Source organism: Phocoena phocoena, chromosome 10, assembly GCF_963924675.1.
Source record: "Phocoena phocoena chromosome 10, mPhoPho1.1, whole genome shotgun sequence".
NCBI lineage: Eukaryota > Metazoa > Chordata > Mammalia > Artiodactyla > Phocoenidae > Phocoena > Phocoena phocoena.
In genome coordinates, this window is record NC_089228.1 from 72577870 (window position 1) to 72598039 (window position 20170).

The 20170-nt window shown below is 47.2% G+C and overlaps 1 protein-coding gene across 1 annotated transcript; it reads right to left on the bottom strand.

Annotated features, from left to right (window-relative positions):
* Positions 1-924: 924 nt before the first annotated feature.
* TBCC (tubulin folding cofactor C) lies at positions 925-2366 on the bottom strand. Its single transcript, XM_065886273.1, has one exon. The coding sequence runs from the start codon at positions 2251-2253 to the stop codon at positions 1129-1131; it is 1125 nt and encodes a 374-aa protein (XP_065742345.1). The 5' UTR covers positions 2254-2366; the 3' UTR covers positions 925-1128.
* Between the last annotated feature and the right edge of the window lie 17804 nt (positions 2367-20170).

Here is a 20170-nt window from a genome sequence, read left to right on the forward strand (position 1 = left end):
GTTACAAGACCACTAGGCCCAAAAAAGCTTTTTGAAAATCTTACAACTTTCCATTTAAGAATAATGAGTGATAGTATATAGAGCAGAAAGCCAAATTTGTAACACTGGTGAATTACAGCAAAATGGGTGGAAAAATCAAGACTCAGCCAGATGTTTGCCTCAATTCTTTTTGTATGAGGATAGATATGTAGCGCCATTATGCCTCAGAATTTAAGAAAAGCAATTTTCCCTCTTTACTTTTGGAAGCTTTCTTTCCAACTCAATTAACACTATTCAAAAATCAGTATCTAGTAGAGGTTAAGAACGTGGGCTCTGGAGCCAGACTACACGATTTCAAATCCCAGTCCACCACTTGGGCTGTGTGCCCTTTGGGCAACTTATCTGTTTCCTCACTTGAAAATTGGAGTTAACAGAAACTACCCTCATAATATTTTGAGGACTTATAATAAGTTTACATGAGTAAGGTGCTTACAATGGTGTCGATAACATTTTAAGTGCACAAAAAATTGGCAGCTATAACTATTTTGGCTTTACAGGTGATTAAGACTCATGAGGCTCTTGGGGTCCGTGCCAAAAGTCTGGATCCAAATAAGTCGATGACTAGCTGGATGCCAAAAACCCAAGCTAACATGTAACTGAAGACCAGAGAGGAATATTTCCATTGCCCCACTGAAAAATACGCATGGAAGTCAAACCGCAATTCAAAAAAGCTCTTGGTTAATGGCAGTTTGAACACGTTTTGATACCTTACTTCAACATTAACTGGCTCCTACTAGCCCTACTGAATTCGTTTATTAAACAAATATTTATTGAAGGCTTACTTTATTCTGCAATAAGTTTTAAACACCACAAACCATTAAAAACCACACTCTCTTCCCCTTATGGCTTCAAATTATCACCGTCAAACAAAAACTCTGTAACATCACCAAAATAGCAAAAATTCTTTAAAGTGCTAGACCTGCCACAAATTTAATGGAAATCCAAAGTAGGAGCCTATCACAATCTAAAGCCTTAAAATAATGAAAACAGCGTGACAAGAAGTAAATTTTGGGGTCCCATTAGCTGGAGTCAGTCCCACAAGGGAGTGTATTTGGTAGGAGTGAAGAAAAGAGTGACAATTGCTTAGTCTCACTGGATCCTTCGCTCTTCTTCAGGAAGAATACTCCAGTTTGGGGAGGCTACATCACGGGCCAGCCAGTTGAAATCGTCAACGTCGCTCCAGTTATTTCTGCTCCTGTCTAAACCAGAGCCCTCGAAGTCCTTGTCGATCCCCGGGTAGCTCCAGGTGTACGGGGCGAACTGTATCCCGGTGCAGTCCTCCACGATGGCCCTGCTGGTCACCTGCAGGAAGATGCGGGTGTCTTTCGTGGTGTGTACGCGGAGCTGCTGGCAGGCCACGGCCAGCACGCAGTCACTGCAGTTCTCCAGGAACACGGAGGTGGACACCGGGCCGCAGAGCAGCGTGCAGCCTCGAGCCTTGGTCAGCCGCAGGGTGTTGGGATTGCCATACAGTTTGATCGTGCAGTTAATCAGTTGGGTCAAAAGGACGTCCCGCTGGTGCAGCTCCTCGTCTCTTTTCTCCAAGACTTGGGACTGCAGATTGGAGAAGCCGCAGATCCAGCTGGAGTCGAAGCCTTCCTCCTCCTTCAAGGGCGGCGGGGAGGCCAGGATGCCTTCCGCTGCCGGGGCGCCGGGAGCCGAATCTACTTTGGTGGCTGAAGCAGCATCCTTCCTGCGGGTCTTGAAAGCGAAACGCTTCTTAGGCTGCAGCTCCTGGCGACGTTTGGCCAGTGCCTCCTGCAGCCGCGCCAACACCTCTTGCCCCTGCCGCAAGTCGTAGGCGGCCAGGAACAAAACCGAGTCGTTGAGTAGTTTCTGCAGCCCCTGCAGCCGAGCGGCCGCCTCCTCCAGCTGCTCGACGGACTCCCCGCCTTCCAGAAGCTCTTCCACTGCCAATCGCTCCCGAGAGAAGGCGGCGGCGAAAAAGTCGCTCTTCTCCTCCTCCACCTCCTGGTTCTGCCGCTTTTGCTTCCGCCTTTCCACCTCCAGTTGCCGCTCATGTTCTCGACTCTGAAGCCGCTCAGGCACCAGGCTCCGGCCCCTCTGGGATCCCAAGTCCCTGCTCGCCACAGCAGTAGCAGAGCCACTAGCAGTCTCCATCTTGCCTTCAAGCTTCCTTTCTCCTGCCTTCCTTCCTCCCGGCGCGCCCTCCGCGAGGCCTCCCACCAACGCGCCCTGTGATTGGCCGGACATGCTGACGTCAGACCCCGGCCTTATTTTCTTCACCCATTGGTTCCTCTGCGTTGGAGGGAGCGGGGCTATTGGGCGGGGCCGACTGACAGAGTGGGTGGGGAGACAAAGGTCCTTGTGGATGGGTAGGGTGGAAGGCAGGCGGGGGAAGCTTTTTTTCCTCTTAAAGGGGCAGGACTTATATCCGGGATTGTGGGGTGAGTTGCAGCAGCGGCAGCTGCACATGTGGGTTTGTTTATAAGAACAAGGTTAGAAACTCGCAGGCCTCCCCCTCCCCCCAGCTCCTTCCTACTACCCCCTTACAGGCTGCAGATCCGCTACTGGTGGGGGGAATGTGTGCCTGTGGTGGGTGGGTGGGACAGGTAGTGGTGAGAAAGATGGAGGGGGGGGGGAATATTACACCGCCCGGCCCGCGCCGGAGGAAGCGGCAGCTGGAACAGCTACGGAGCCTTTTGCATGCCTCTGTTTTTCTCCTTCTCCCTTCCACCACCCCTTCCTCCCACCCATTCCTGCCGCCCCTAAACCCTCATCCTACCACCCCACCCCACCCCCGCCGCTGCAGTTCCGCGTGGCCGGGGCTCCAGGATTCCCGCAGTCACTTACGGGGCCAGGAGAAGGCGAGGGGCACCGGAATGGGAGAGACTGGGTTCCTCACTGCAACCAGGTTCAGGGGGCCCTGGGAAAGTCTAAAAACGGCTTATTATTTTTGCCAATTACTGCAGTCGGAGGAGTGGGGGCGGGGGAGGTGAGATTCCACACCTCCTTCCTCTTCCTCCCACGCCCTCCCCCCCCCCCGACCTTGGCCGTCACTCCCTCCGCAGCTGGGCGCTGCTGGTCTCGCCGGGGTGAGACCCCAGACCCGGACTCGGCTGCTGTCTGAGGGGCAGTCGGTTGTTAGGAAAGTGATGGGGGAAATGTTACATTATTTCTAGAAGTGGTGGGAGGGATTTGTCACCGGAAGTGAAGGAACCTAGCCTAAAGTCAGGACCAGCCAGAGGTGTGAGTGTGCACCCCGGACGGCGCAGTCGCTGGCAAAACCCAGGACAGCTGGCCAGGCCAGAACCGGGGCGCGGCCGGCAGCAGGCGCGGGGCGACCTCGCATGCTCGGTGCAACCCGGCAGAGCGCCGGGGCCTCTTACCCGGCCCACCCTTCCAATCTTCGGTTTCACCTTTATCTCCACCCCCTGTTCCCAGACTCCGTCGGGGTATTTAACTGTCCGAGAAACACATTTGAAATTTCAATGATATACCTGCATTTTGATGCAGAGAAGGATGGGAGGAAACCAGAGAATTAAGACTCATTTCCAGTTTTTCACGCCCCACACTCTTCCTTTCCTTCCCATTGAAAGCCAAAACCACAGCTAAACATAAATTCCTGTCTTTCTCCGCTGAAAGTCAGCACAAGTCACACTGGCAAATTCCACGGGGGGGTGGGGTGAGGGTTATTGTGTGTTTGTGTGGGTAGACGTGCACCTGATGGAAACGGGGTTACTAAAAAAAAATCCTGGCTTGCGCTTGTAGTATATATTCTAAGTTTTTGTTCTCTTTGTTTCATGGGCGAGATAGATGGAGGCTTTTGGTTTTTTGTGAGGTATGGTTCCAAGGCTGGTGAATGAAATATAACTGGTTATCTTGTCTTTGGGTAGTCCGGGGGAATGCAGTAGATGCTTTATTTTATAAAGTGTTGATTTACCCAAGGAAGATTTAGAGAAGATTTATTTTTGCTAGGGAAAAAAATCTGACCTGCCTCCCTTAAATTTTTCAGCAGTTCAATCTGTCCTACTCAAATTAAGAAAGTCTGTAGCCAAACAAAGTTTATTGGACTTGAGAGTTGCAGCTGGAGTTAGGCAACATGTTTGAATTAGCTATAGTGAACCTATGGGTAGGGGGTAGTGTTGTCTGTATCAGAAGTGGAATGGAAGATAGTTAAACCCTCTCAAGAACTTCATTTCTGCCCAACAAGAGGTTTTGGCATAGAGTCCAGTAGACTTTGGAAGTTTCCGAATATTTTAAGTTGGCTAGTTCAAACGTTTATGGGAAGGGAGCAGTAAAGGACAAGAATGGACAGGCTACCCTGCAGACCCAGTGTGTGGGAGGCACCTTCAAAGACTGATGTGAGACCCCATTGGGAATGGACAGGGCTCAGGAGTATGGTCATCATGAAGCATTGGTTTGACAGTTCTTGACAGACCCCAGCACAACTGCAGGCCAAGGTAGGTGGTCAAGACATGGGTTTAAAGTTGCATTTCAAAAGCAGTAGGAAGGCACTGCCAGATTGTATTTGCCTGTTCTGATGGAAGGAAAGAGGGTGATGCATTACAGTGGAAATGTGGCAAAAGGCAAGCAGCCGGTGAGTGCTGAATCCCACTTTCAAAGATACTTTACAGAGCTTGTGAATCAAAGCACTGCTCTATTGTAGACATCTTGGAAAGTGAAAGAATTCTAAGGTGTTCCGGACTTTAAAAAATTATTTAACAAAAATTTAGATACTTTAATGGTTCAGTTTGTTCATTAGATTTCTTTTTTAACTTTTTGAAAATTTAAAAGTGGAGAGCAGAGTGTTATGTGTACCAACTTCAACAATTCCCCACTGGCAGGCTTGTTCCTTCTACAACCCTAGACCTTCCCCACCCCACCTCACTCTGATTATTTTACAGCAAATCCCAAACCTTATATTATTTCATATTTTACAAACCATAAATATTTCAATATGTATCTCAATAAGATCAAGACTGTCTTTTAAAAACATAGCCACAATACCATTACCACACTCCAAAAAAGTGCTGATTATTTCCTCATTATCATCAGAGTTTCAGGCTATATTCACATTTCTCTAATTATCCTATAATTTCCTTTTTTATTTATTTATTTTGTGGTACGCGAGCCTCTCACTGTTGTGGCCTCTCCCGTTGCGGAGCACAGGCTCCAGACGCGCAGGCTCAGCGTCCGTGGCTCACGGGCCTAGTCGGTCTGCGGCATGTGGGATCTTCCCAGACCGGGGCACGAACCCACGTCCCCTGCATCGGCAGGCGGACTCTCAACTACTGCGCCACCAGGGAAGCCCTATAATTTCCTTTTTTAAAAGTTACTATATTTGATTAAGGAGCCAAACAAGTTCTATACAACGTGCCTAGTTAATGTGTCTCTTTAATCACTTTTAAATCCTTCCCCCATCTCCCAAGTGTTTTGCTGGAAAAAAATAACAACGGTCATTTGTTTAATAGAGTTTCCCACAGTCTGGATTTTGCTGGTTGCATCTCCATACTATGTTTCTAATTTTAAATACTTGTCATGTTTATTTGGTCTTTTAAAGTCCTTAAGTGAATATTTGTATAGTGATATGCCACGGGAAATCAATAACCAAGTAGTGAAAGCGTGTAACACAATAAAATAGTCTTTGGGTGTGGTTAGACAGCAAAGAATGAGGCCTTTTGTGTTCTCTGGAGTTTACAGGAACCCTGTGCAGGTGGGACATGCCAGCCACACCTGGGCAAATGAAAAGATCCAGGTCCTGTTTTTTAGTAGCTCGATGCCAGAAGGAGGTGTCCCCTATTCATCTTTCGGCAAATATTGAACATGTAGTGGTTTAAAAGGATTCATGAAGAGTTCTGCATGTCAAGTATGAACTATTAAGCAAATTTTCCTACCTGAGTTGCTGACTTTTCTGACACGAAGACAGTGAAACGTGTCAGCCGTGAAGGCATGTGCTGTTCTGCAAAAGGCCCCAGATTGGTCTGGGAAGCAGGACAGGAGCTGCCCCTTATTTCCACCTCTGCCCCTGGCTTTCTCCTCCCCCTCAACACCCTTCACTTTCTGGGACGTTTTTCATCATTTTACACGTAATGCCTGGCACAGGGGCTGGTGCCGATTATTTATCTAACATCAGTTTATTAAGCACTGTGCCCGGCGCTGAGCCCAGGAGGCTCTTGGGCTGCCAAGGGGCATCAAGATAGGCAGAGTCCCCTTCCTCCTTGAGGAGGCCTAATCTGGGCAGATAATTACAAAAACATGTAAAATTGTAACAGCAACAATTGACAACTGTTAGGAAGGACGGAGGAACAGTGAGTGCCCCTAGTGGGAGGTTTGACCTTGTTGGGAGGTCAGTGAAGCCTTCCTGAGGGAGGGGGAGGGGTTGAGCCCAGGCTGGAAGAAAGAGCGGGAATGAACAAGGAGTCATGAACACTGGAAAGTGTCTTCTAGATGTGTGGGCTCAGGGGTCACTGGTGACTTTGCGGAGAGCCGTGTCCCAGGAGTGCTGTGGGCAGGAGGCACACTGAAGGGGTGAGACAAAGGGATGGGAGCAGGGTATGGAGTTGATGCTGAACCCAGATAACTCTTTGGAGAAGTTTGACTGTGAGGGGGGAAGAGGGAATAAATGGGGGGTATGAGGAGGCCAGTGAGGTGTTTTTGTTTTTTACAGAGAAAGAAGACATAAGGTCCATAATATAAGGGTCCTGGAGGGGATGGGGCCCAAAACACAGGTGTGAGGATTAGCCGTAAATGGAGGGAAGGACAGCTTTCTCCATGGCAGTGTTGTTTTAACTTTTTATTGTGAAAGTTTTCAAACATACACAAACTTTTTGACCTCAACTCATAGTAACAGATGCATCATAATTGAAACAGAAGCTTTAAGGAACAGTAAATACTCTTAGGATGTACAATAGATGCTGTTTTCTATTCTTTTTATTGTATTTTTAAATGTTGGTCAAGACCCCCTAAGCTCAACGGCAGTTTTAAAATGGTGTATCAGCAGCTGTAGGTAAATTTGCATGTTTGGTAGTTGGCAGATGAGTCTGATGGTGTCTGTGTGCTCTGTAAAGTAGACAGTGGGTGGGGGCGAAAGGGGTGGGGGTGTCTGCAAAGGTCGGGGGAAGGTTGGAAACCCTGTGGGAAGAGGGAGAGCGTGTTGTTGCCCAGAGAAATGGGGCTCGTGGTGTGTATGTTCAGCAAATACTTGGAGAGTGAAGAACCTTCCAGGAGGCAGTCTAGACTGACTCAGGGGAAGGAGCTGGGTTTGGGTCAGGCCAGAGGAGAGAAGCTGGTGTGGAGAACCTGGCCCTCAGAAGGCAGGAATCCCCATAGAGAGCTTCTGTCGAAGAGTCTGGAGGCTTGACTTCTTTTGCCCCTCATGCATTCCCTACAAAATCTTCAGAAATTTACATCACTCTTCCAAGACCTGCACTGCCTGTCAGCAGATGACCTTACCTACTCTTCTCTGAGAAAAAAAGGCCATAGATGTGAACCTCACCTTGCCTCCATCTCACTAATGACTTCTCCGTGAAGATCCACCCCTTTGCCTCTTGTCCTTCTTCGAAGCCAAGCCCTCCACCTGAACTGTGTCCCTCCCATTTCCTAGGACCTCGAGCCACTTCCATCCTCTCATTCTTCGTGATCTTTAATGCCTCTTCTTTGGCATCACCTCTGAGCAAGCAAGTTCCCTCAGCTTAAAACAATTTTCCTTTTGTCCTTTCATCTACCCAAGCAAATGCTCTTTTCTCCTTCTCTTGTCAATAGACTTTTTTTTTTAATTGACATATGTCGTGAATTTTAAAATTTATTTATTTATGGCTGTGTTGGGTCTTCGTTTCTGTGCGAGGGCTTTCTCTAGTTGTGGCAAGCGGGGGCCACTCTTCATCGCGGTGCGTGGGCCTCTCACTATCGCGGCCTCTCTTGTTGTGGAGCACAGGCTCCAGATGCGCAGGCTCAGTAATTGTGGCTCACGGGCCCAGTTGCTCCGCGGCATGTGGGATCGTCCCATACCAGGGCTCGAACCCGTGTCCCCTGCATTGGCAGGCAGATTCTCAACCACTGCGCCACCAGGGAAGCCCCTTGTCAATAGACTTTTTTTTTTCTGCGGTATGTGGGCCTCTCACTGCTGTGGCCTCTCCCGTTGCGGAGCACAGGCTCCAGACACGCAGGCCCAGCGGCCATGGCTCACGGGCCCAGCCGCTCCGTGGTATGTGGGATCCTCCTGGACTGGGGCACAAACCTGCGTCCCCTGCATCGGCAGGCGGACCCTCAACCACTGCGCCACCAGGGAAGCCCTAGACTTTTAATTTTATTTATTTTTTGAAAAAATTTTGGGGGGAGGTAATTAGGTTTATTTTTTATAGCTTTGTTGAGCTATAAGTGACATATACCACTGTGTGAGTTTAGGGTACCCACTGTGATGATTTGACATATGTATATATTGTGAAATGATCACCATATAGTTAACACATGCATAATTTCATATAGTTACCTTTGTGTGCGTGTGTGTGTGTGTGTGTGGTTAGAACTTTTAAGATTTTCTCTCTCAGCCACTTTCAGATATACATTACAGTATTGTTTCCAATAGTCACCATGATGTATGTTATATCCCCAGAACTTACTCATCTTATAACTGGAAGTTTGTACCCTTTGACTGCCTTCACTCATTTGCATTCAACTCCTCACCTCCCACCCCACCCTTGGCAGCCACCAATCTACTCTCTGTTTCTATGGGTTCAGCAGCACGGCTGGCGGGATCTTAGTTCCCTGACCAGGGATCGAACCATGCCCCCTGCAGTGGAAGCGTGGAGTCCTGACCACTGGACCACCAGGGAAGCCCCCAGATTCAATAGACTTTTAAAAATAGTCATCTAGGGCTTCCCTGGTGGCGCAGTGGTTGAGAGTCCGCCTGCCAATGCAGGGGACGTGGGTTCGTGCCCTGGTCCGGGAAGATCCCACATGCCACGGAGTGGCTAGGCCCGTGAGCCATGGCCCTGAGCCTGTGCGTCCGGAGCCTGTGCTCCGCAACGGGAGAGGCCACAACAGTGAGGGGCCCGTGTACTGCAAAAACAAGACAAAACAAAAAAAACAAAAATAGTCATCTACATTTGCTATGTTCAGATTCTCAATTTCATTCCTTCCTTAGCCCCTTATCATCTGACTGCTGCCTCTGCTACTTTATTTGAAACTCCCCGTTCCCTCCTAACGTTCAAGTCCATTGTTCTTTGTAGCTCTAAGCCCTGGATGACCCCTTTTTCTCAAAGTATGGCTCCCTGGTTCTGTCAGTTCTCTGTCCATCCCTGATCACTGTTCCTTGTCTTCTTCATAAGTTTCTCTCCATCCACCCCTTAAGTATCCACAGGGCCAGATTTCTATCCTGGTACCCCTTTTCTCGTTCCTCGAACCTCCTCTCTTGAGCTCACCTTCCCCTCCCAGGGCACCACGTCCTGTCCTTATGCTGACTGATTCTCGAATCCCTGTCTCCTCCTTCCACTTCTCTCCTGAGCCCAAACTTGAACTTCCAACACCTTTTTTGATATTTCCGTGTCTCCATATTTTTACTGTACAAAATATCTCATATTTTAAGATGGCTTAAAATGAAGTCCTTGGGGATTCCCTGGTGGCGCAGTGGTTGAGAGTCCGCCTGCCGATGCAGGGGACACGGGTTCGTGCCCCGGTCCGGGAAGCGGCCCGCGGAGCGACTGGACCCGTGAGCCATGGCCGCTGAACCTGCGCGTCCGGAGCCTGTGCTCCACAATGGGAGAGGCCACAACAGTGAGAGGCCCACGTACCAAAAAAAAAAAAAAAAAAATGAAGTCCTTATTGTCCCAATGATGTCCTTTTTCTTCTACATAAGTTTCAGTTTATTACTCTGTAGCAAACCAACCCCAAACTTACTGGATTGAAACAGCAATAATTATTTCTCACAATTCTGTGGGCTGAGCTGGGGCTGGAGTCTCCAAGACAGCCTCTCTCACATGTCTGGGGCCTTGGTGCTGCTGTCGGCCTATGTACCTCATCTCCTCCACACAGCCTCTCTCCCACTTGGTCTCCTAGCATTCAGTAATTGGGCTCCAGCTTTGCATGGTGGCTGGCTCCCAAAGGGGCAAAAGTAGGTGCCACCAGGCCTCTTAAGGCCTGGGCTAGAATTGGTACAATGTCATTTCATTTGGTCAAAGCAAATCATAAAGCTGCCCAGATTCATGATGGGGAGAAAGAGACTCCACCTCCTGATGGGTGGAGCACAGGCATTCAGAGGGATGGAGGGAATTGTTGGCAGACAATAACTCTTTGCAGATAATCCAGCATGCTATATATAAATAGTTTTGCTAACTCTTATATGGCATTTACTATGTGCCAGGCAATTGCTGAGCATTTATACATATTACCCCATTGAGCCTTCACAACATCCCTGTGGTGTAGGTACTACTTGTTATACCCACTGAACGGATGAAGAACTGAGGAGGTGAAGGTGACTTCCTCAGGACTGAAAGCTAGTAAGCAGTGGAGCCAAAATTTTAATTGAGGCAGTTGAGTTCCTGAGTCCAGGCTTTTAACACCACATATCTGGTCTTGATACCACATCTGATCACACTCCTGACACCACATCCGTACTCTTACAAGCAGGAAATAAATCAGAGTCATCCACAGAGCCTCATTCCCCCTCACTGGGCCACCCAGTCTGCAAATACCATTAATTCTCTCTCTCTCTCAGCTGGCTCCCTCTCTTCAGGCCTCAGCCCCCTCCTCATCTCCTCCTTGACCTGTTGCTCTAGACCCCCATCTGGTCCCTGACCCCCGTGCTTCCCTGAACTCCCCCAATCCTCCATGCCTCAGCCACTTATTGCCCTAAAATTCAAGCTGATCGTGTCACTTTACCTAAAACTTCTGCTGGCTCCCTGTTGTCTAATACTGTTCAGGGCGTTTGCTGTGGATGCCAGGCCGTGTCCCCAGTGTGCCTCTCCAGCCTCATCTACTACCATTGCCGTTACCCCAGCCACACCATACTGTGCTGTTACACCCATACTCATGCTCCTTCACTTCCATTTATTCATGCTGTTCTTATTAAATCAGAACTGACTCTATGCTAGGCGCTTTGCTAGGGGATGGAGGTGCTATACTGATGAACACAGACAGGGCTCCCTTGGAACTTACAGGCTACACGAGGGATGCAGACGATTACAAGGTGATGTGATATATACTATAATGGGAGAAATCTTGGGTGCTGAGCTCACACAGAGTCACCTAACCCAGAACAGGGGAATCAAGGGAGGGAGTGCCTTTTAGGAAATCGAAGCTGGATCTTAAAGAATGCGTGAAATCTAGCCAGGTGAAGGGAGAAAGTAGAGTCATTCTAGCACTGTTCTAAGTGCTGGAAATACTGCAGTGAACAAAACAGACAGAAAGTCCCGGGCCTCAAGCCTGGAGAGCTCCAGTGCCCCTGGCAGCAGAGACGGGGCATGTACAGCAAACCTGTCAGATGTGTTGGACTAGGGCAAGTTCCTCAGCCCTGGCTGCATGTTAATATCACACAGAGAGCTTTACAACACCCTGATGTCCAGGGCCTTCCCCTAAGTAATTCAGTCACGATGTCTGGGAGTGGGATATGAAGTTGGTATTTCTTAAAGCTCCCCAGGTGGTTCTGCTGGGCAACCAGGGTCATAAGCCACCGTGTTAGAGGAACTGAAGATCACAGATGAGGTTAGGGAGGTGAGCAGAGGCCAGATGACCAAGGGTCTTGTAAATCCTGTTAGGAAGTTTTGTCTTAAACTTGAAGGCTCTGGGATCTAGTGAAGTTTAAGCAGGATAATGACAGGATCAGGTGATTCCTACCACCCACCTTTTTTTTTTTTCCCCCCTTTAACAAAGGCTCAGTCTGGATGCTCTGTGCTGAATGGATTCACATGGAGCAAAAGTAAACTGATGTCCCATTGGAGGCTGTTGCAGGAGCCAAGCAGAAATGGTGGTACTGGGCTATGGTGAGGGGAGTGAGGATGGAGGAGGAAGAAGAAATGTCTGAGAGAGACTTAGAAGGAGACTAGACAGGACTCAGGGATTCACTGTAGTAAGGGCTACAGGAGGGCAAAGAGTTGTGAAAGGTTCCAGCTTGGAGAGATGGGTCTGTAGTGGGCTTGGTGCCAGGACGAGCGGGTTTGGAGAGAGAGCTGGTGGGTCCACGTGGGACCTGCTGCTTGCTCCCTTGTTCTGCAGCCTGCAATCTTGTGCTTTTTCTTCTCTGCATAACAGGGCACTTGTTTCCTATAAGACCTCTTTTACACATCTCTTCTTCCAGGAAGCCTATCTGGATTCTCCCCTCCATTGGCTGTGGGTGAGTGTTTGTCTGTATCCTGACTGTATTTACAGGTATCTATTCTGTAGCTTGGGCTCCTCCAAGGAGGGATGTGTTTTATTCTATGCGTAGCACAACACCTGATGCACATTAATAAATGCTTGTTAAATAGATGAATAATGGATGGAGAGTTGGGCCAGAAGCAAGACTTCTCCTAGGAGTGTGAATAGAAGTGGGTCAGGGGGCTTGCTGTTCTCGTTCCTAGGGTAAAGAACAGAAGGAGTCCAGGGACAGAGAAGAGGATATTTGCTGAGCTGATCAGGAAAGAGGCCTAGTTAAAGAGGTGTCAAGCCACTGACTCCAAGACAGAGTGATATGTAGTCAGCTCTCTGAATTGTCTTCTTTAAATTGAGGTAGGGCTTCCCTGGTGGCACAGTGGTTGAGAGTCCGCCTGCTGATGCAGGGGACATGGGTTCGTGCTCAGGTCTGGGAAGATCCCACATGCTGCGGAGCAGCTGGGCCCGTGAGCCATGGCCGCTGAGCCTGCGCGTCCGGAGCCTGTGCTCCGCAACGGGAGAGGCCACAACACTGAGAGGCCCGCGTACCGCAAAAAAACAAACAAAAAAATAAATTGAGGTACAGTTATGTATAATACTATATAAATTTCAGGTGTACAACATAGCGATTCACAATTTTTAAAGATTATACTCCATTTATAATTATTATAAAAGGGTGGCTATATTCCTTGTGCTGTATAATATATCCTTGTAGCTTATTTATTTTATACATAGTATCAATAGTTTGTACCTCTTACTCCCCTACCCCTATCTTGCCCCTCCCCCCCTTCCCTCTCCTCACTGGTAACCACTAGTTTGTTCTCTATACCTGTGAGTCTGTTTTGTTACATTCACTAGTTTTATTTTATTTTAATTAATTAATTTATTTTATATTCATTTTTGGCTGTGTTGGGTCTTCGTTTCTGTGCGAGGGCTTTCACCCGTTGTGGCGAGCGGGGGCCACTCTTCATCGTGGTGCGCGGGCCTCTCACTGTCGTGGCCTCTCCCGTTGCGGAGCACAGGCTCCAGACGCGCAGGCTCAGTGGTTGTGGCTCACGGGCCTAGCCGCTCCGCAGCATGTGGGATCTTCCCGGACCGGGACACGAACCCGTGTCCCCTGCATTGGCAGGCAGATTCTTAACCACTACGCCACCAGGGAAGCCCCTAAATAACAACTAGTTTCTTTTTTTTTTTTTTTTTTGCGGTACGTAGGCCTCTCACTGTTGTGGCCTCTCCCGTTGCGGAGCACAGGCTCCTGACGCGCAGGCTCAGCGGCCATGGCTCACGGGCGCAGCCGCTTCGCAGCATGTGGGATCTTCCCAGACCGGGGCACGAACCCGTGTCCCCTGCATCGGCAGGTGGACTCTCAACCACTGCACCACCAGGGAAGCCCTGAATTGTCCTTTGAACATAGTTTCAAATTTCTCTCATGTCAAAAGGCACATAAATCTCTTCACGCTTTTCTGTATCTGTTCTTTCTCTGATGTCTCTTCCTTCCAGTGAGGTGTGATGGTGGCAATAAGTAGAAAGATCTGAGTTTAAATTCTGATTGCTAGCTGTGTGACATTGGGCATGATATTTAACCTCTCTGAGCTCAGTCACCTCCAACTAAAAAGTGGAGATAAAGAAAAAAATATATTTCTCATGGAATAGTTGTGATGTTAAAGTAACGTGTGGGAAAGTACCAAGTTTGGGGCCAGACCTGTAGTGGATCCTCAACAAGTATTCCTTTCTGCCTTCCAATCACCAAGACCTTTGTCCCTTTGCACTTCCCAGAGCTCAGGGTCAAAGATGGAGCCAGAATTTGCTGTATATATTATGACTTTCTCAGAAAGTACCCTGTAATGATTCTCCTAGGAACAGGTCTCTGGCCTTTCTGCAATTCTGGGGGATATTTGGCCAGAATTTACATGTAAGTAGTACTGCAAAAGAAAACCAAAGAATCCTACAAAGTCAGAGCTGGGCAAGCCCTGAGGGATTCTTAAATTCCAGGACAAAAACTGGCTTATATAGTAAAAGGGAAAAATAAGGCTATGTAATGATTTTTTTTTTTTTTACTGACATGTCATTCAGTTTAAAGAATTGTGTTGTGAGATCATATTATTTCTTTTTCTTTTTTTCTCCCCCCCTTTTTTTTCAGTTTCTTTTATGAAATCCTTTTTATCTGTGATATCTTCAGTTTTGAGAACCATTGATCTAATCTTACCTCCCTTTACAGGTAAGGGAGTGTAAAACACTTGCATGCTATGTAACATTAATGGACTGTGAAGTATTTTCACACGCTCTAAGGTGTTACTTGACTGTAGTCTCCATGACGGCTGTGGTGTGTCTATTTTTTATACCCCATAATCCCTGCACACAGGCAGATCATGCCTGGCATGGAAGGCTCACAGTAATTATCTTTTGGAGGAATAAGTGAAATACTCAACCCAGGCACTCTAGAGTCCTAGTTTGTGATGATATTTATCCTTATTGATGGAGCCAGTAAACTCCTTGTGGGATCCTCTGTCCTCCGTTGCCCAGCAGGGTAGGTGTTCAGTGAATGAGCCCCCAGGTCGCACAGAGTTCAGGCATGTCCAGGAAAAGATAATCCAAGAACCTGAAAGATAGCAGGAGCCACGTGGCCCTTCCCTCACATTATCTCATTTAATCTTCATGGTAACCTTGCCAGGAGAGTAATAATTTGAAGCAACACAATTTTAAGATTCTTTAAAAGATACAGCCAAATTTTAATTCCCAAACAGATGTGCATTTTTAATACACATGGTTGGGGGAATACCTTTTCAACCTCAGTTTTTTTCTTCAGTGTAAGGGGAATAGTGACCCACAAAGTTTTGAGATAGGTTTCTGTAGAAATGGCTTATTTATTGAAATCAAGCGCTTTAAAAATGTCCTGGCAGTTGCAAGTTAGAGAAGAAGCAAAACAAGTATTCCTCTTCAACTTTTCTGCCTAGAAGTTGAAAGCTTCTCTTCTTTAGATAGGACTTCATTATTTTCTACAAAACACCACTTATCTGTGAAATCCTTTATGTTTTCAAACCACAGGTTCCAACCCAATAAGGACATGAAATCCATTTAGTGGATGGAAGTCTACATTTTTTTAAAAAGTAACAAAAGAAATAGAATAGAAAATGTCAGAGTGCATTGTACTGAATAAGCAGTGTACATACACATTTTACATATACACATACATGACTTGCAGGATAAAAATGTATTTCTTTTTATAGGTTATGGTCAAAAAAGTTTGGAAAAAATGGTGTGGTGATTGATGCCTTGCACATTATGGTGTTCAAACATGCTCATTGACATGGATAACGCGACGTCTTTGTGTCATTCTGATGTGATAAGGATAAGGAAATGTGGATGCACAGTGAGAACCCATTTGTGCCGCGGATACTTTCTCCTCCTTCATTTGTCAGGATAATGAACCTTTGCTTGCAAAAAGTGAAAGATGCCAATTTGTTATTTATTTGTAAAAGATGCCAGTTTGGTTGTGGGAACAATGGCACGTAAAGTTCAGGGATGTGGCTGTGTGACAGGAGCTACGGCATAAGGCACGTGTGGCTCTGACAAGTGTGAGTGCCACTCTCTGAGAGGGATCCAGTGGTCCGTGACCTGTCGTAAGTTGAAATTTGCTGGGGCACAAATCTGAGCACATCCTAGAAGGCCTGTGGCTGGGGAGAGACAGTGATTTAGCTCATGAGTGAGCCACGGCCCCTGCCCTCCATCTGCATTTCAACAGAGCATGAGAGTTTTTCTATTCTTTGTCTTAAGAGCACAATTCTCTTAAAGTAATAAAAAGTTTGTTTCTGTGTGAATGACCACGAAGTGAAAGGTGAAGTTTGAGTGAAACTTGGGATCTGAAGATAAGCTGAGAAAGATAGCCTCTTGACAGAAGTGTGATTCCCCAGAGAGCCAAAGCTGCTGGCGGGTATTCCGGTGTTCTACAAGTTGGTGATTCCTGGTGCTTTGTGTAGGTAGCTCTAGAGGCTGTCTGGGGTCTATGCAATATGCTTTGCTGCGTTTTTAGAACCTGTGGGGTAAGCATTGATTTGAGGCAATATTCATTTAATATATAGCCTCTGGAAGATAGAAATTTAGAATGTAGAAATCTTCACTTTTGTTTAAAAAGAGGAGAAAACATGTGTATGGGTTTTGGGGGGGTTGTTTTTTTGCTTATTAATTCCGATACTTCTTGATCCATTGCTTTAGGAATGACTGTGTGACTTTCTCTGCTATTTTCTTTAGGATTCTGGGTTGTCTGTCTCATGTCTTCCCAGAGCTAGTCCTTCCCACAACTCTGGGAGGGAGCGGAAGAATTGGGGACAGGAGAAGGCTTATCAGCGGACAAATCAGGACCAGATTCTGCTTCTTCCTTCACATGTCGATGCTGACTCTTGAAAGAGGGGCAATGAAGTCACTTGTGGGTTGACCCACGTGCCCTTCTTCTAGAACATGTAAATTATATAACTGTGGAGGTCACCCCCATTCCCATTCTCCAGTAGTTGTTGACCTAAAGCTTCCATTCTGCAATGTGCCTGTGAGTCATAATTGCAACTGTAGAAAGAGGGGGAAAGAGAAGAAAAGGGGAGCAGCATGTTAGTTTATCAGGATATGAGAAATAGCGCCTCGCTTTTTATTCAAAAAAAAAAAGTGAGGCTGAGATTCATTCATTCATTGCTGCACCGTGGGTGTCACGAGGAGTCTGACTCTGCTCTCTCACCTCTGCACATGCAGAGGCTAGGTGGGCACCTCACCTGAACATCATCAGGCCCAGGGGAAACTTGTTCTTGCCACCTAACTGACTGTCATCGATTCAGTGGCCATTTGTTGAGTGCCTGCTACCTCCATCACCTGGATACAGAAAACACTCAATGAATGTTAAAGTGTTGATGCAAGATGCTTTATTTGGCCCTGGGATGAGAGAAAGATAAACATGAAAAAAGCTTAGTCCTCGTCTCCTTGAGGCTCACCATACAGGGATAGACCAGAAGACAACTAATTATAAGTCAGGTCGACTGCAGTGTGTGTTATAAAGGAGAGAGGAAATTCTGTGGAAGTACAAAGGGAAGAGGGAGGAGGGGCACAGAGAGGAGTGAGAGAAAGTGAGCAGGCAGGGGAGGTACCCAGAGGAAAGGGATGCTAGCGATGGGAAGAACAGGAGCAGAGCAGTGTGGGTACCAGTTGCATTTGAGGAACTTGGAATAATGCCACATGGCAAGAAGGAGTCAGGAGGAGTGTCAAGGGGTGTGGTGGAAGATAGGGCTGTTGCCTGCAGTCATTCCCAAGGCACCGGGGACCATCAGAGGTTTTGAGCAGAGAGCAAGGCATCGGATTCTTTGTGTTTTAGGAAGAGAAGTTGAAGAGGATGGACTGGAGCAGGGCTAGTGCCACGGGAGGCTACTGTAGTGGGTCATTGGATAAATGACAGGGATTGACCGAGGGCAGTGGAAATGAAATGGAGGTTACTCCAGAATGATTTGTACTTGAAAACCAATCTGTGAATTTATAATGGGCATGAACCTACCCAACCACTCAAATGATTAATTCAGCTGGCCAGAACACAGCTTTCTAAATTGAAGTACATTAATAATCACAGGATTATTTGGTGAAAATGGAGTTAAGGCAAAAGGAGTTGGATGGTCTGAAAGGACCTTTTACTCCATCTATAGCCATTTTTGCATAGCAGTAATAACACAGCTTAGTCTCTGGCCAGTTGTTGCTCTTCTCTGGAGAGATCCGTGGCCTGCCACAGCAGGAGGAGCCACTCCCCTTGCCAGCACTGGGGAGAAGCTGGCCCGAGGCGTATTCGAGGATCTTTTGGTTTCAAGAAAGGGAACTCAGTCATCAATGAGCAAGTAAAATGGGAAATAATTATAAGGAAGGGGACTCTTCCAACCCTAATACCAGAAAGGCAGCCAGACCTCCTGGGACTTAGAATATCTCAGACAGTTTCCCCTCCCCACTTCCCTCTCTCCACGTCCACTGAGAATCTGCTTTCTTCTTCTTCCAGACACATTGGCCTTTCTGTTCCCATCCACTTGCATGGGCCCCATTATAACTTCTCCAAAATGGTGGCCTTGACCCCTAGTCTTTCCAGACTTACAGTCTGCTTCTCACAGCTGACCCAGTTTCTGTGTCTCAAGTACTAATACTAGAAGAGAGGATCCCATTTGTCCAAGTTGGGTCAGAGGCCTTTTCCTAATCTAGTCAGGCTGAAAATGTGACATGATAGATTCTTAGAGGAAAAAAAAAAAATGGTAGTCAACCCTGGATAAGTCTAGTATACTGGTATTATTGTTCAGCTTTTCTAGACTTCATGAATAATTCCCTGTATTTGTTACCTTTTGCTGTATAACAAAGTACTCCAAAACCTAGCAGCTTAAATAATAAGCATTTATTATATTATATACCCAGTTCTGTGAGTCCAGAACCCAGGAACAGCTTAGCTGGGTGTTTCTGCCTCAGAGTCTCTCGTGAGGTTGTAGTCAAGCTGTCCCTTGGGACTGTAATCATTTGAAGGGTGGGCTGGGGGATGATTTGCTTCCATGACAGGGAGAAAGCCTCCTTTCCTCGTTGGCTCTTGGCTATTGGGGACCTCAGTTCCTCGCCATATGGGTGTCTCCATAGGCTGGGTATCCTTAGGACATGGCAGCTGGCTTCCCCCAGAGCGAGTGTTCCAGAAAGAGCACCTAAAATGGAAGTTGCAGCCTTTTATAACCTACCCTCAGAAGTGACAGTCACTTCTGCCCTATTCTGTTGGTCACAGAGACCAACCCCGGTATGCTGTGGGAGGGGGATACACAAAGGTGGAGATGCCAGGAGATGAGGTTCTTTGGGAATCTTCTTGAACATTAGTTACCATACTCAATCAACATTTATTTAGTGCCTTCTTGTGTGCCAGGTGCTAGGAATTGAGAGCTATGTGACACAGAGTTTCTGTCCTTGAGGAGCTCACTGTCTGGTGGGGGATACCTTTTATTTATTTATTATTTATTTATTTATTGGCGGTACGCGGGCCTCTCACTGTTGTGGCCTCTCCCGTTGCAGAGCACAGGCTCCGGACACGCAGGCTCAGCGGCCATGGTTCACGGGCCCAGCCGCTCCGCGGCATGTGGGATCTTCCTGGACTGGGGCACGAACCTGTGTCTCCTGCATCGGCAGGCGGACTCGCAACCACTGCGCCACCAGGGAAGCCCAGGGGATACCTTTTAAAAACACCACCATGTGTCTCCTGAGCTATCACACTTCTCCTCATGAAATCCACATCTGTTCATAGCAGTCTCTTAGGATAAATCATCCTCAAATGGATCCCTTTCTTGCCCAGATGTTTTGTTTTTTTAAGTTTAAATCACCACCACGGTAAGAAATAACATTTTATATCACAAACCAGTATATACATAGACACATTTATATTGGGAACAAATTTCACAAAAGAGTTTATACCCTCAGTGCCTGCAATATATTCAAATATTTTCTATTCTAGGCAATTTCATTTTTGTGAAAGCTGGTCACAATCTCATGGATTTCACAACCTATTGCATTGTGACCTGCAGAGTGGAAAGTGGCAGCCTAAAGGGTCATACAGACTCTCTGCCATGAGCAGCAAAGCCCCTCACCATCTATCTGTCTGCAGCTCCCCCCCTCATTCATATTTAATAATGACTCCCCCACATAAAGTTCCTCTACCTGGAGCTCTCTCCTCTCCTTCCCCACATGGTTTGGAGAACTCTTATTCATCCTTTAAAACCCAGCTTTAAAGTGACCCTTCTTCCCCTCTCTCCTTGGAAAGACTTGCCTGCTCCATCCTCTGGGCCCCAGAACA